The following is a 17,367-nucleotide window of genomic DNA, read 5'->3' as shown; positions in this document are numbered from 1 at the left end:
AGGAACAGTATTCAACTGAAGTTAATATCCTCATCTCAATCTAAACTGACTGTTCAGCAAGTGCACCTGAAATGTGCTTTCCACACCACTGATATTACTGGAAAGGGCCAAACATCAGGGCATTCCAGTCCTCCAATGCCTTGGACTAGGATTAATTGACTCTATGAACAAGTTTATTAGAAAAAAAATTCATATCCGTTTACCCTCTAGCATCCTTATCCCATCCTGAGGTGAAGCAAGATCCTACTTCTATCAGCTACAATAGTTGATCTTATTAATTGGTTTAAACACACTTTATTAGCATTGTGGAATATAAAACTGTCACGATGATTCCTCCCCAAACCAGCAGTATATACTCTCCATAGACTCTTTCAGTGCTCATTAACAGATAAAAATAATCTTAAACTTTAAAAGGGCACAGATCTTCACTTAGTTCTAAATCAAGAGAGCTCAACAAAATAACTAACAAAATCACATACTTACTTCTTTTTTCATCCATAATTTTAAAGCAGTCAGTAAAGCCTTCACTCCTTGCACTAAATAGCTTGGAGGCTGGAAACCATCTTCCCTCAGTTCTGAAAAGGACACAGAAAGCAAATGTAAAAACACACACACAACGGAAATGATAGAATGATACTCACCTTTAAGCCCATGAAACTGCCACTGTGCAACCTCACATGAAAGGAAAAACTGTTCAAGCAAATGAAACATGACATCCTGTATTTGTGTGTTGTTACACCTGTTACAGTATTGCAACAACACAAATACTAAATCCAGCCCTAAAAATTCTATGCAAAATCTCTTTTTTCCTACTCATTCTTGGGTTAGTTTACAACATACTAAAGGTCAAATAGAAAAAAAAAAAAAGATCTAAAATACAGAACAAAATAAAACATATTTGAACAAGAAATCACTTTTATTTCATTGAAAAATATTTGAGTCAAAGGGGACCAGAAGGATGTGGGATGTATTTCTAAATCAGAATTTGGACTGTTATTCCCCATACACACAGCAAATGGCTCACACTTCCACTCCCCAAACACCTCCTGTCACCCTTTCAGTTATCAGTTCTCCCTCACACATTTCACATCATGTTTCTTCCCAAAATCAAAGGGGGCAGAAGCTGCTTTTCTGAAGGAAGCTGGTGCTCCCAGGTGATTGCAATTCCTTTCCATTTTCTCTTTTCCTTCATGGGCGGAGAGAGGAAGGGAAAAGACAAATCCTCCATAAACAGCCAAAAGTAGGTTACAACCTCTCCTCAAGTTCCTGACACATATTTCCACTTGTCAGTAGCAAGTGGATCAACACTAGAACTATTAGGCTCATTTTAGTCCCTTAGAAGAATACACTAACAAAACCCTATTCTTAAGGATAAAGTGTGCTGACAGAAACAGGGAAGTTCTATTACTAAAGTTGTTCTTCCCTCAAAGATACCTTCTACTTGTTAAAGAGCACAAGGAGGAACGGAAGCCTTTGAGTTGCAGCAGAAGTCTCCCTGCCCACTAGCTGACTCAGCTGATAAAATGTCAAGTACTCAATGCAGTACCACAGGCTGAATTTTTTTGGATGCAATAGAAAAGACTGCATGACAAAGGTAATCCAAAGTAATGAGGACTGAATACATGAACAAGTTGCTTGTTCTGAAGCCTCAAGACAAAAATCAGAATGTTTGTGACCCTGTAATCATTTTATAAAAGAACCAGAGATACACTGTGTTGATTTTGCCTACTGACCTGAATTTCATGAAGTCCTGCTACACGCCATGCACTCAATATTGTGGAAGTTGGCTCCCTACACAATCAAACTGCTATTGTCCCTATCATCCCTTACTTACAAAACAACAGATTCTGACTAGCAAACACCTAATTCATATGAGTCTTGATGCCAAAGTCCAACATACATGCCACTCTAGCTGTGGAAACCTCCATTTTTATTTTTCATGATTAGTTTATAGATCATGGCATTGTTCTGCAACAAAACATCTGCTAAGCCAAGGATTAAAAACAACATGAGAAGTTTCATACCCCTCCCCTAAGACTCAAGAGGTTCCTAGCCTGTGAACTCAAGGAGTCGTGGGAGAAAGAGCAGAGGGGGAAGAGTGAGGCAAAAAGACACAGCTAAGAGTTAGCCAGACAGTATAGAAACATAAAAATTCCACTGCTTTTCCAGCAGGAAAACAGTTCCTGTGTCTTCTGATGAGTCTGTGAACACTAACTATGCAGGACTGAGACCAGCCAAGATGAAAATACACTTTTTTTGGGTGGAAGAAAAATTTTCTGCAAGTTTGTTCTATTTGGTAAGATTTCTGAGCTGCTTTAGGTTCACCCAGAATCTTCAGATGCTCATTTAGGAAACAAGGGTTGTTCAGTGCCTTCACTTGCTGGAAGGAGAACATGTAATTTTCAATAACTGCAACTGTTTCCACATTAGAAAGAGGTTGCATGAGATTCTGGTCTCTTTTGAAGCAGAAGCTGAATTCAGCAGCTTCGTCTGAATGTTGATTTCTGTCCTTTGAAACACATCATCTAATTAAGATTAAAGAGAGCAGGTGGAGAGCAAGACATTTGAGGGAAAGAAGGTGAGTCAGACAGGCACTCTCTCAAGCTCAATTACACATGGATACTAATGTAACACTAAAGGAATAGATGAGGAAGTTTGGAAAAGAATGGCAACTGTCAGGAACAAGAGGCTGTTAGGATGCCTGCTGGATGAAATGATTTAACACAGCTCATACGAACTGATGCACCTTTCCTAAAAAAGCCCTTCACAACCACGAGCAGAAGACAGCAGGAAGTCTATTGCCTGGAAAGGACAAAGAAAATTGTAGAAGCGCAAGAAAATGTCTTTGTTCAGGTATGAAGCCACCAAGAAGAAACCAACAGAAATAAGCTAGAGGGAATTCAAGTTTAGTTTTCCAGCTTAAGTCTCCTCTGTTTACACAACAGCAGTATAATTTTACCAATTATCAATAAGAGAATTATGAAAGAATTAGCAGAACTGATTGAGTTTCAACAAAGGCAAGCACAGGGCCCTGCCCCTGGGGAGGAATAACCCCAAGCACCAGCACAGGTTGCCACTGACCTGCTGGAGAGCAGCTCTGCTGAGAAGGACCTGGAGGTCCTGGTGGACAACAAGCTGTCCCTGAGCCAACACTGTGCCCTTGTGGCTAAGAAGGCCAATGGAATCCTGGGATGCATTGGGAAGAGCATTGCCAGCAGGTCAGGGAGGAGATCCCACCTCTCTCCTCAGCCCTCATGAGGTCACACCTGGAATACTGAATCCAGTTCTGGGACAAGAGGGACATGGAGCTCCTGGAGCAGGTTCAGGGGAGGGCAAGGAAGATGCTGAAGGGATTGGAGCACATCACTGATGAAGAAAGGCTGAAGGAGTTGGGGCTGTTCAGCCTCAAGAGACAACTGAGAGGGACCTCATTAATATATTCAAGTCCATGAACAGGAGGTGCCAAGAGGATGATCAGACTCTGCTCAGTGGTGGAAACCAGTAAAGCAAGAGGTAACTGCAAAAACTGATGCCCAGGAAGTTCAACTTGAATCCGAGGAAGAACTTCTTTCCTGTGCAGACACTGAGCACTGAACAGAGTGACCAGAGAGATCTTGGATTCTCCCTCACTGGAGATATTCCAGAACTGTCTGGACACAATCCTGAGCCATGTGCTCTGGGGTGGCCCTGCTTAAGCAGGGAGATTGGACCAGATGACCCATTGTGGTCCCTTCCAGCCTGACTGACTCTGTGAATGCAGATATGTGTGTATCTCTTGAAACAAAACAAGGTTTACCTTTCAGTGTTTCCAGTAAGTTTTTGGCCACAAACCAACAGATGGCTTCAAAGAAAGGAAATTTGAAAAGGTCTGGGGTTTTCAGCCTCTTCTCCATTTCATAACACCTGAACAAATGAAAATATTACAAAACATGAATATTTAATTAACAAATTCATTTTTCAACTATGTATGTTCAAATTGACACAATGTCCAAAATAAAAAAATAAAATAAAATAACCATGGCCATGATAAATAAAAGAAGTCAAGTACCACATAGTTAAACCCCAACAAGACCACAGACAAGATTGAACTCTGGTCTCATTCAGGCTCTGACCTTATCAAGTTTGACTGCGGCACTTCTAAGAATAAAGTTGGACTTCATAAAACTAGGATACAAACCCAATGTGTGATCTTTTAACAGATGGAATTTTATCAGGATTCCACTGTAATAAATAAAAACAATATGTTTAGAAGACAGCTCCATATCTTGGACAAAAACTAAACACAGCTGCCCTTAGAGCAATGCTGACCTGCGGACGCTCATGTCAACTCAGTGTCGCACACCTGGGCTTGCTCACTTACACTAATCTCCAAAGTAGTTTTTCTTCCTTATTTTTCCCTTTTATTCTCTTAAATTCTTGCATACCCTTCATTTTGTCCGTGAAATACACTTTGCAGAAGTGAAATAAGATAATGTGCTTAATTCATTCTAACTGAAAATGCCACTATTGTCTGAGAGCCTGTACCAATTTGATCCTGGTTAAGAGCATGAAGAAAAACATCCAGCTTACTGAGGAAAAAGTATAGGAAGAGCTGAGACTAACCTGAGCTGCATGCCAATGTTGAGGTTGTGCAAAAAGTTTCCTCCAAAAGCCATACAATCCTGAGATGTGAGCACAGCATGAATCCAGCCTGAAATGACAGATTTTCAAACTCAATGTATACATAGGAACTGTTTTTAAATACACATGTACGTAAAACTCCTGAAACAAACAAGGAATCTAAATTTTAACAATGTGTAAACTCCAGTGTTTCAGAAATCCAGTGGAACTGCAGTTTCCTGAAGGAGTTAAGCTTAAGACATTTAACACTGGAAGCAGGGAAAGATGCAAAACCAACCTTTCAAGTAACAATTCCCCAAAGTTTTTCCTCCAATCCACAAAAATAAATAAGTCAGGAGAGGAAAAATATACCGAACAAAAGATAAAGTCATAAAATGAAACCAGAAATTATATTCAATACCTACATGTTGCTCACAGTAACTGGGTTGTTTGCACAGCATAAAAAAGGCATTTAGCAAGACTGAAGTTTCTCAAATAGCAATTCAGAAGTGGTTCCATAAATTACTTTAAATACAGTCATTCTAAGCCAATTGAAATTATGATCAGTTTAAAACCCAGTCTAGACACTTTACAAAAATTCATCACATAAATGAGGTATTGTCCTTGTGAACTCCACTGTTCAACGCGGCGAAGCACGGCCAACATTACACTGCTGACCTGGCTGTTACTGCTGGATAACTGCAACTAAGGACACCAAAACATGGTATCAGCTTCCTGATTCAAAACAGTTACCTTTAAAACTTACACTGTGCAGCAGCTTTAAAGTAAACTACAAACAGAGCTGCTCCTTTCAAGACATTTTTTTGAGTTTGCAAGGATACAGACCATCTGTTTTGCACATTACCTCATGGTTTCACTGAGTTCAGGCAAGACGTGCAAACGCATGAAGCTTCCCAGCTTGAGGCAAGATCAGACCAAATCACAAACTACCATTAAATCCATGCTCCAATTCAGTAAGAACAACAGTTCCAGTTGTTGTGGTACCAAATGTAAAAAAACCCCAAAACCTCACAACCACACTGACTAAGCAACACACCTACTGTGCAGCCTGGGAAGGAAGTAAGACACTGTCAGGGTTTCAATTTTACACTCACCATCATCATCACAGTAGCCAAATAGCTCTAACTCTCCAAGGAATGTGTTTCAGTCCTTTAAACACACATCTTCCCAAACACCAACAAAATTGCCAACAAAGCCTCATCACTGTTGCATCAACAGCAAGGACTTTTTATGGCATAGCTCTCTGTATCAGCTAAAGGATTTAAATTTCTTTACATTCCTACTTGTTATTTTTTGGGTCAAGGTCTAAATAACAAGGAAAGAAAATCTGGTGTACACCACACTGACTATCTTGAATCATACATCAGTAACTCCGAAGAGCCTCCCAAGTAGGTGCAGTCTGTCCAGGAAGACCACGGCAGAACAAAGTACTGAACACAATCTCCAAGGTTTATTCCAGTAGTAAAATCATGAACCATTTTCCTTCCCCATGTACTTAAAGCTTTCTCATCCTAAAGAAGGACAGTAATGCCCAATGCAAAGTTCTAATGATAAAAAACCAAAAAAGTTCTTACAAGGATAGGCTGGAGAAGTAAATATGCAAAAAAAAACAAAAACAAAAACAAAAACAACTGGCACTTATTCCATTGGCAAAATGTGCTTTGATTTATTAAAGACTTCTAAGGCTATGGTATTTGGGAGTTTGGGTGGAGTGAGGTATTGTGTTTGAGGATTTTTCTGTGTCTTTGGGGTGTTTTTAATAAGGAAGTTTAATTGTTTTGGTATTTCTTACAGCAAAAAAATCAAACCAAAAACCCACCCAACTTGTATTTTCAATCCTCCAGCCTACAGCATAACATAAGAAGTCTATGTGATGCTTTTGTTATAATTATGCCTAGTAGGCCTTGCAATATTCAAATCTGTAAAAACTGAACTGTATTATAAAATTAAGATAAGAATTCAGCTTGGATATCTATCAACTGGTGGAAAACTTGCAGTCAATGAACTAGAACTATTTCCCTAATAACAAATTCAAACTTTAATTTGTTGTCTTATAAGTGGGTAGCAAACACCCTTTCATTCCCTAATAATTGTTAGGACTGTCAGGCAACCACAAAAGCTAATTACTTGTTTTGAAAATCTCCATTTCTAGATTTTTCTAGCTCTTCTCATCCAAAATTTTAGAGGCTATCAAATGTTGCTAATGCAATTAGTTTTGGGTATTCTTAGCTCCTGGTGATTAAATATGCAAAGTCCCAATAAGAAGGGACAAATCTTACCTGTTGGAACAAATAAAGTGTGTCCTTGCTTCACAACACATTTGTAACACTTGTCAACCTTGTCCCCAAAATAAACTTCACTCTGAGTGACAGAGGAACTCCAAGACTCATAGAGAGCCAAATTTTCATCAGTGGGCTTGATCAAATAGAATATCTTCTCACCCTATTAGGGAAAAAAAAAAAAATCAAATAAATAAATAAATGCTCTCCTAGAGGCATCCTACAACCTCTGAGCTATTCCTAATGAAGTGACACTGACCACAATGGCAAGGATTTAATTTTCCCACTAGGGAATGTATGGGCTTCCCAGACCCAGTTTTCAGAACTATCATCCAGAGAAAGCTGAGACTATAGCACATTAACCAGCTGGTGTCTTGTGATTTAAAGGAAGCAAGCAAGCCAACCAAAACTTCATTGGGGTATAAAAAATTCCAGCTTTCATAAACAATTTGTGGACATGCACACGTATGCGAAATGAGAAAACTGATGGTGAAGCCACTTTGTCTCTTCTATGATGTATACATGTTCCAAGTCTGAGAGAATAATAAAATGTTGAGTATGTCAATGTTTTTCATTCTAACATTTATCCTACTGAAACCTCACTGTGTCACCTACCAATCTACTAAAGTGATCAGTCAACCAGCTACAGCCTATAAGTCACCAATGACATGCTAAAATAAAAGCATAAAAAAGCAACACCAAAAATCAGTAATTCCCTTTCAAGATCCTCCCCCAGCTCCTCAAGCATGAAGATGCATCCAGGTGACAATGCCACAGCAGAGGGCAGACACTGAGCACACTTTGTTTCAAGAGGCACAAATGAACAAGCCTTCGTACCCAGAGAACATGGTACCAAACTGATGTTCCTCCAAAGTCAATGTGAAAGTCAGTGTAGCTGTCCTGGACACCCATCAAGCAATACTTCTGAACAAAGGGCTTAGGGAAGACAGAATCATCTGGCCAATAATTTTCCACCCACGAAAGCTTTCTGGCAATATCCGGTACTTCCACTAATTCAGACATCCTTTTAAGAAACAAGCAAACAAAAAGGAGCTGTAAATATAAACAGGAGCAAGCACACAGCTTCCCACCAAGGTGTTACTTATGAATCAACAGCAAGAGATTACACCTGCGGCACACGGCAGCAGCTGTCCACACAAACCACACAGCCTCCCAGCCCACTACAGGCATTGTATTCCCACACACTCCATTTAGCTTAGTGAAAACCACTTCCTACCTTCAAAGAACTGAGGTCAATACTCACTTTGTGTCCGAGAATTCCAGGCTGATCACATTCAGTACCTTGGGTCGGTCAGGATTCGTGAAGTATTTAATGTAATTATGGAGCTTCATTTTACTGTCTGCTTGTCTTGCTACATCTATGACATCTATCACTTTGTCACCACCTGTGAGAAACAGGACTAGTTTCTTAAAGCTATCGCAGATAAAAAAAGACATTTCAGGTCTTTAAGAGAAATTAGCTTTTTCTCGCCTTTACCAAAACATTACTGTATAAATGCTCCACCACTAGTCCAAATTTTCTTAGAGCAGAGACAGATCAGCATAAAACAACTATTTATGAGGTTTAACTTTAATTACTATCATCGGCTAAGGACAGGACTGAAAACACCCTAAAAATAAACCCTCTTTCCTGTGGTTAACCAAAAAGAAAAAGTAGTATAGAATGACCGCATTAGATTTTGTAAAAAAAATTGGGTTTGTGGCTGCAATTGGAAGAAGTTATCAAGGCCGATCTACTCCTCATTTTTCCTATCAGCCATCACCACACTCCTCCACCCTTGCACACGTGCACAACTTTCAAGAACACGGTAATTTCACTGAGTAACTGTCAGTTTGCTAGCCTTCTGAAGACAAGGGCTGGTTTATACACTGCATTTTAAAGTGATAGATAAGCAAGAGGTGAACTTTGGCCAAGAGAAAGGACTAGCTGCATTATATTAGCAATTGTTTTACCTCCATTTAGTTACACAATGGTTAAATTTGACAATTTTGGAATGCTGGAACACATAAATCACAAGTTTGTATCATCTTGATAAATTCCAGTTGAATTAGTACTTATTCAGTTTTCTTATTTTTAATTTCAGTAACAGAAATGTGAGTCTGTGGTATTCCAATATTTTCCCTGAACTGCACAACCTGACATGTCAAAACAGATGCACAAGGATGAGATGATTGAGTTTCTCTTGAACCCAAAGTGGCAGTGATCCAGAAGAAAATACTCAGAATCATCACAATGACACTTAAATTTTGCGCAGGACATACACTAGTGTTTATAATCACAAGGGTAACAACATCCCATATTCTGGTGCCATTTTAAGATGTTGACTGACAGGAAGCCTACTTTCAGCACACATCACTGCATGCAGTTCTCGCGGAACACACACAAGGCCATCCACAAACTTCCCAGCTGCACCACGTGCTACAGGAAATGTCCTGCTGCAGTTGGCTCAGTCTCTCTGTACTGCACATACACAGGGCTGAAACAATTACAGGCTCTTAAGAGATCTTACAAGAAAGAAACGGTTCTTGGGAAGCTCTAGTTCTCCTGCCAAAGGAAGACTAGGTAGGAAATTTTCCAGGAAGGAAGATTTCGTTCAGAAAGGCCAGTTTACTGAGTCCAAAACATTTAGTTTTGACAGGGCCTAACCAATGACTAAACTTGTTAATTTTAAGAGTGATTCATTCAATTCCCATTACACTTTATTGGTTTACAACACATAGCAGATAAAAAGTCCAGCATTCCATGTTTAGTTTACACTGAAATTAGCCTGTTTGAAAGTTGAGAAGTAAGGCTGTAATCCTTACCAGACATACACACGAAACCAAAAATATAAAAAACCCCAAACAAACAAAAGAACCTCAAAAGCATACCTTTAATTTTATTCCCTGCTAGTCTTCAATCTAGAACACATATTTAGCAGCTTGGAGGCTCTTATGATCATGCAAATATTTATTTTAATTTACAGCCAGTATCATTTTCAGAAGGACTCCAGAATGACTCTTACCTACATAGCGCTCCACATCTAAAACAGAGAAGGTTGGTGGAGGAAGCCTGAGCCCCAGACCTTCTAATTTTGGAACCATAACAGGAACATCAAACCCATGTTTCTCCAGGTACCTCTGTGTCAACTGGCTTCCATGCATTCTCAAAATCACTTCATCAGCACTGGTGGAAAGAAATGACAAAGTATTAGCAGAAAAGTATCCTCCAAACTCTACTGAAATAAGGGTCTCAGTTTGTGGGGAGGACAGGTGGGAATGGCTACATTTGAATCCAAAGAAGCAGACAGTATTGTTATATTAAGCACTTAAATAAAAGACAAAGACAACAACCTCAATGAGCAAAGAAACGTTTACTGTCACACATCACCTGGGAACATTTAGTCTTTCTATATGACTGAGAAGAGTCATTTTAAAGGATGGGGAAAAGGAATTCTCAGAAAAGGCATTCAAGTACATTTTTCTAACAACCACCAACAGCTCCTTTAAAGAATGCTATGTCATTATATCTCAGTGAGATAGACAATCAGGCTTGGGATGAAAAGTTTCACCATGTTTCTCCATGTTAGCTCCTTTAAAGAATGCTATGTCATTACATCTCAGTGAGATAGACAATCAAGCTTGGGATGAAAGTTTAACCATGTTTCTCCATGCCCCTCCAAAGCATGTCAGAATGGATAGACTACTAGCTCATATGAATATTGTTATTTGGAATGAAACTGAGAATTATACCTGAACTACAGGAATAGACACACAACATTCTGACAGTTGAAACACAAAAAAAGAAAAACAAACCAGTCATGCTACTGCCACCACACCCCCAACAAAACCAAAACCCCCTCAAAACTCAAACCTCTCACACTACCCTGTAGCAGTTCCAACAGACAACATATCCCAGAGCAAAACTGAACAGGAAAAACAACTGCATGAAAAGGCAAACGTATCCATCTGGAACAGGGATGGGGTAGAGGGAATTCTAAAAGAGAAAGAAGTCATCCTCGAACTTAATTTTCTGAGGCAGAGAAATGCCAGTCATCTCCCTTAAGACACACTCAGCCAACACTGTTCCTCAGCTCCTTCGCGCCGCCGCGTGCCGGCAGGACTCCGTACCTGGGGAAGGAGCGTGCCCGCAGCTGTTTGACAAAGGTCCGTGTTCCAGCCTGCACCGGCTTGGAGCCATCATCCAGCTCTGTGTAGTCATGTCTGTGCCAGTTCCTCCTCTTCTTCACTACAAGTTTCAGAAGGGTTAAACTATGAGTTAGGTAAATCAGATGGCGTCAGATTAGCAGTCATCCCATTAGTGAGCCAGGCATGCCTCAATCATGTTACTATGATTAACAAACCTCTTTTTTTTAAATCAGGTGACACTACCTATGTGCAACAAATGAAATCTGCAGGACACCTGACAGCAATTCTCTATACTTCTATAGCTCCTTCTATACGAGCACCTCAGTGCACATGATACATGATTTAAGACTCCATATCCAGTGCAACACAAGCAAACGGCAGCCCATACCCAGTCTGCTAGTACTACTACTACTCACTACCATATGCTGCTTAAACCAAACCACTTTTCTTTTGTTCACTGCTTATGTCTCTAACAGCTTTGGGTGCAAACTGGTTTGGGCAGCTGTGACCTTTACAATACATATAACACAAGCATTGCACTCCAACACATACAACTTCTGAGTGATTTGAAGCTTTAATGCACTGCTACAACATATGCATAAAAAAATAAAGGATAAATTAAAATTCTGTTACAATTTTGGGAATACGAAACTGATAGTTCAATAGCAACAAAATTGCATTTTTACCAGTTCCTTATACTTAAAGGGCCAAGGAAAGTAAAAAACTAGACACTCATACAAACTGTTGTGGTGGTCTCCCCATGACCAATGGCAGGTATTCAAATTGAAAATAAATAGATATATGAGCATAGAATCATAGGATGGTTTGGGTTGGAAAGGACCTTAAAGAACATCTAGTTCCAACCCCAGCACCATGGGCAGGGACATCTCCCACCAGACAAGGTTGCTCCAAGCCCCATCCAGCCTGGCCTTGGACACTTCCTGGACAGAGCACCCACAGCTTCTCTGGGCAACCTGTGCCAGTGCCTCAGCACCCTTACAGTAAAGAACAACTTCCTTCTATCTACTCTAAATATACCCTCATTCAGTTTAAAGACATTCCCCCTTGCCCTATCAGTACAGGCCTCAGTAAAATGTCATCTTACTTCTTACAAGCCCCTTTAGCTATTGAAAGGTTGTACTATAAAACATCGTAAGTTGTATGCATCCTCCCCACTTGAAGTTTCTGGCCTTAAGTGAAGTAGAGGACAAAGTGACTTATGATCTCATGGTCTTCAGATTTTAATTATTTCACAACAAATTATTTCAAAATGGCTATTTCACTGACTTATCTTCATCAACCACACGATTTGCACCTTCATTTATAAAGAACACAAGCTTATTGCCTTGAAAGGAAATCCTTGGTTATATCATCTGTTAGCAAACTGCTCTTTGGAGCATCTCCTCTCTGTACAAATAAACCTGCATCTTTCATCCTCAAACCTGCAACAGGCTGAGAAGCCCTATCAAATCATCAAGAGGTAAAGACCACCATCTCACCATCTGAGATAGAGACTCTAGGAGTGCTTAACTTCCCACCTTTCTGTTGACTCGCCAGACTGTCATTTACCCCACTACAAAACATACTAAGGGTACAGTAATTTTCAGGTTGTGCTTCAGTTTTTCCTAAAAAATCCAAACTCTGCTCCACACCTAGATAGCTGCTACTGGAAGACTGCCCCAAGATGATTTACTGACACCAAATCTGTAATTTAAACACTAATACTAAGCAGAAGTTTAGTTACACCTGCTGAGGAAAACTCAGAAAAGGGAAAAGCTAATGTGACTTTGTCAACACAGGTAGTGTTTCACAGGTGTCTACCAAACAGGCTGCAATGTAAACAAAAAACCCAGCTAAACAGCTTCATCAATACAGATGTTAACTTCATACAAGAGGTCATTATTAAGTTTACCCAAGGCATGATGCCCCCAAAATGTAAGAAACTGCTAGAAATATAAACACAGGTAATGGTAAGAGGAAGCTGAGGATGTAAGAAGGGAGGAAAAAAGCTTCTAAAAAGAAAAAATGTTGCTTCTTCAGGAAAAAATCCAGTTGGTTATGTAGTAATAATGGACATTTTCTAGGCATTGCACATAAGAGGTAATTATTCCTATTGATGAGTTGTTTCCTACAGACATATGACAACAGGCACCTTTAGAAGACATTTAAGAGAATAAACTGACAGTTGCAGTTCTTTGGTAACCTGAAAAACAGTGCTGCTTAATGAGCCAACCATCCAAATACTGGAACATGTCCAGATAATGATGCCAGGGTTACCAAGTTTTCAAAGCTATTTTCTCAGTCATAAACAATAATACAAGAAATTAGTGGCTAATACTAATTTCCAACAGAGTAGCTCCCCATAAATCCACTGCCATTAGAACAGCTCATTAAAACTAAGATGGTACAGCTGCTTAAGAAATTCTATAGAACAGAAACACTTTTTGAAGTTCTCTTTCCAACACTTAAAAATCAAAACCTAAAATAACCCTTTTACCTTTCCTTGGCAATGTACATCATCCTTTCCTAAGAGAACATGGAAGACAAGGAAACAGCAATGAAAACTTTCTCTGCTTACATCTCTCTTAATTCTAGAGCTTTCACTATCCCTTAAGACATTACAGTAACAGTTGCAAGATAAATAACTTTAACTGAGTGAATCCTAATGCTCAAATTCAAAGCAACAAAAAAAGCCCTACATAATTTAAAAAGCACAGATAGCACCTCTGCCCCCAATCACTTCAAACTAGTGAAGAGAACCCTTGGTGTGCGTTGAAAATTGAGGCAGAATCCCCTGTGACAACACTAAAGATACTAAAAATACTACTAAAAGTACACTAGACAGCTGCAGGGAGGGTGCAAAAGAAGAAAAGGAGTTTGCTGGAAGTTTTCTTGAAAAGTAAGCAGAAAGTTTATTTTATTTGCATTACTTGTACACTCAAACAATGGGCCAATAACTATCTCCCCTTCAGCAAACACTACTCTCTGCCTTCTCACACCACCACTGGCCTCAGAGTCCACCACGTCCTGGGCCTCCAGTGGGCAACATCCAGAGGTGTTCAATGAGAGCCCAAGTGTTGGAAGTGCTGCGCCAGGTGATGCCCAGTGACCAAAATGGCAAGGGAAGTGTTTGCACAGGGCAACAAGTTTTTCAGAAGCACGCGGTAAGTCACGGAACGCTGCTGCTGAGGCCTGGGGCACAGTCTCTCACCGTCAGCTCAGACCAAGCATTGGCATTGCTACCACAGACAAAGTACATACAGCTTGGATGCTATTTACAGAATCCAAGAAGGCAAAACCCCACTAATAAAGTAAGGTCCTGACAACCACAGTCCTGTTAACATTTACTGCCCCTCATGCTCTCTCCAAGCTCTGGATACTAGTGACAGACTTGACTCACAACATCCATGAGAACAGAGCATTTTCAGACTTAAAGCTCATTGGGAAAACTTTGAAAATATCAAAATATAATATGAAGACCCTACACCAAATCTAAAAAGAAAAAAAAAGAAAAAAAAAAAACCCCAAAACCAAGAAAACCCACCCTCTATAGTGTATTACCATTATTTTGAATATCATTCTTTTTCTAAGTTATTTAGGACTTCAGGATCAATTATTTAGCACTTAACACATGCAGCTGCTTACTAAAGGTCTCATAAAACTCTTGTTCCTTCAAATCAAGAGAGTTTCTTTTTGTTTGAACTGCAAGAAAAAACTGATGGGTTAATTTGATTTCTGCATCTAACTATGCAATAGCTTTCTTTTCATTATTGGGACTTTTGCATAATTAATTTTGTAGAATACTGAAAATAACCATCCATTTATACTATAAAGTGTTTCTCGCCTCTTTTAAGTAAATTTTTGCACTACCTCATTTGATTATATACCCAAGTGTCTGCTGAACTCACAGATATACTTGCCCTCTTGAATAGCTGAATTTCTGTCTCTTTCAAAGCTCTTTTAGACAAAGTGACTTTAGAATATGAAGTTGTAAATAAGAATGGCTTTTTTGCTTAGATGCATAATATAGTATGACTGAAGCACACTGGAACATTGCAGCAACACCAAGTCATGAGACATGATCAGTCTCTTTAAAGACTGAAGAAAGTAGAGCCCAAATCTCAAATTATCACAGATTTGATTCTGACAGATGAGAACAATTAAGAAAATTCCAAGTGAAGACGTATTTCATTATTATCACCTCTGCTTGGGTTGGTAAGTGACATGTCTGAAGCTTCTGCTAAATCTAGATGATCTACATACTTGAGGTAACATTAAGTAATAAGGATAATTATTACCACAGATTCTTGTCTTTTTGAAAAGATTTCCAAAATAAAAACCATCCATATCTTACTGTCAAATTCCTGCAGGTGAGATGGTGCTTGCCTTAGAGCCCACAACCTCTGTGTTACAAGAAAGGTTACTCTCAGGCAGCAGAGTATATTGCTTCTCAAATCCAGAAGAGACATTTCAAATTTACCAGTTTAGTATTCTGAAAGTTGGATATGATCCCTCGTCTACTCCCTCCTCCTAGTCCCTCTATTCCACAGCAAAAAAAAAAAAGAGACAGAAAAGTGGGGAAAGAAATGGCTGTTGTTTATATTCTGATTTATAAGAGAGACATGCAGATTTTAACTGCAGAAAATGACCACTGGAGTATTAAAAACTAGAAGCACATAAACCAGCATTTATCTTACCTTTCAGCAGACAGACCCCAAACTCACATATTACACAAGATACATATCATGCAACATGTATTAATTACATCAATAATTGATACTTTATCAGTTTGTTCATACTCCACAAAACTGCTACTGAGATCTTTAGTCACTGTTGACTATAAATTGTGTGGTCGTCAAGGAAAAAACCAAACCAAAACAAAAAAATAACCCAAAACACAAATGCACATTAGGAAACATGCATGACTATGACTTAGTGCTTAGAGGTTAAAGGCACAAATTACATAATTATTATTCACATCTGAACATAGAAACTTAATTCACTGTTGGAAAAGTGAAATTAACTTTTAGATGTTTTACAATTCTGTTTCTATTTGAGAACGGAAGCCATGGGGGAAAACCCAGGGGGTCAGATAAAGCAGTATCCTTTCAGTAGCTACAGAAAGACACAAACTTCCAGTTTTCCACTGCAGATCTCTACAGCAAATTTATCTATTGAAAGAACAAAAAAAGATGTCGTTTGCTGCTCTGCTTCAGATTCTTCTGGCAACTCATTTTGACATAGGTGGAAACTTGTTTATAAACGTAAAACTTGGAGCTGTGTAACTTCCAAGGGCATAAATGAGGGAGAGCAACAAAACCAAAGCAAAAACAACAAAAATGTTGCTAAAGCCACAAACACACACACACCACTCACAGGATGTGCATATGCTCAGATTTCACTGGACCGTTGTGGGATATAGTCTGCAGCCATCAAAGAAAAGACACCTAACTCCTACATTTTTTCAAAGTTGCCTTCACAGGTATTAGAATTTTGATGATTAAAATACAGGAACCTTGTTCCATCTTTTGTATCCTCCTCCTTTCTTATCTAAAAGGACAATTCCCTAATTTTCATTTTCTTACTCCCTGCCAAGTCCAGATTTTCTTCTTCTAGCTCTGTGCACTTTGATTTCTCTAATCTATAGCTGTGTCTTATATTTTATTTGATCTGCATCAGGGAACCTTTCAGGATGGTTTATTTTTTTTTGTGGGTTTTTAATCAGCTCCAAGTTAGTCATGTAGAACCTTCTAAATAATCAAACTCATCTTGAATATTCTTCTGAACATCTTTTTCAATTGTACACGGACAGAAAACCGTCTGGCCACATAAAATGAAATCTGAATAACCCATACTTACTTAGAGACGGTCCATGGAGAATTGCACAGTTGGGACAATGGTACAGGTCAATGTCAACAGCATGGTGCTCTTCTACCCCAACACAGCTGGAATAATAGTTTTAAAATGTTAATGACAACACACAAAAAGTTTATTTTTCAAGCTAAAAAGTAATTAAATCTTATGTTCCTACCAAAACATGCTTACTCTACAGAACTGTAACAAGATACCAAATTATCTCAACTACTGGGTTGCCACATAAATTTTGAGTAATAATTTCCTTATCACTTAACAGAGAATGTCATTTAAAAAAAAAAAATCATAGAAGGGAAACGAGGCAAATGTCTTTAAAAATTAGCCAGTCCACAATATATACACCATTACCTCTCAGCCCCCACAAAGCCCTCTGATGCTAATTATAGGAAACAGTGTATGCAAAAACATTCAGCAATTTTTCTTATAGGAGTTACGAGTTAAAAAT

At 39.0% G+C, this 17,367-nt stretch overlaps 1 protein-coding gene across 1 annotated transcript in view; it reads right to left on the bottom strand.

The window, feature by feature from the left end:
* KDM7A (lysine (K)-specific demethylase 7A) overlaps nucleotides 1-16,998 on the bottom strand; it is a gene marked incomplete at its 5' end in the record, with an annotated part of 35,529 nt that extends 18,531 nt beyond the window's left edge. The window contains 9 exons of the mRNA XM_009073001.1: nucleotides 484-575; nucleotides 3,797-3,903; nucleotides 4,603-4,690; nucleotides 6,900-7,062; nucleotides 7,737-7,923; nucleotides 8,164-8,305; nucleotides 9,926-10,086; nucleotides 11,031-11,148; nucleotides 16,908-16,998. Of these exons, the coding sequence (XP_009071249.1) occupies nucleotides 484-575; nucleotides 3,797-3,903; nucleotides 4,603-4,690; nucleotides 6,900-7,062; nucleotides 7,737-7,923; nucleotides 8,164-8,305; nucleotides 9,926-10,086; nucleotides 11,031-11,148; nucleotides 16,908-16,998 (1,149 nt within the window). The remainder of the gene's footprint in view (nucleotides 1-483; nucleotides 576-3,796; nucleotides 3,904-4,602; nucleotides 4,691-6,899; nucleotides 7,063-7,736; nucleotides 7,924-8,163; nucleotides 8,306-9,925; nucleotides 10,087-11,030; nucleotides 11,149-16,907) is intronic.
* Between the last annotated feature and the right edge of the window lie 369 nt (nucleotides 16,999-17,367).

Source organism: Acanthisitta chloris, unplaced genomic scaffold, assembly GCF_000695815.1.
Source record: "Acanthisitta chloris isolate BGI_N310 unplaced genomic scaffold, ASM69581v1 scaffold6744, whole genome shotgun sequence".
In the NCBI taxonomy this organism is placed as follows: Eukaryota; Metazoa; Chordata; class Aves; order Passeriformes; family Acanthisittidae; genus Acanthisitta; species Acanthisitta chloris.
The sequence above is the reverse complement of the archived record's forward strand: the minus strand, read 5'-3'. Positions and strand labels throughout refer to the sequence as shown.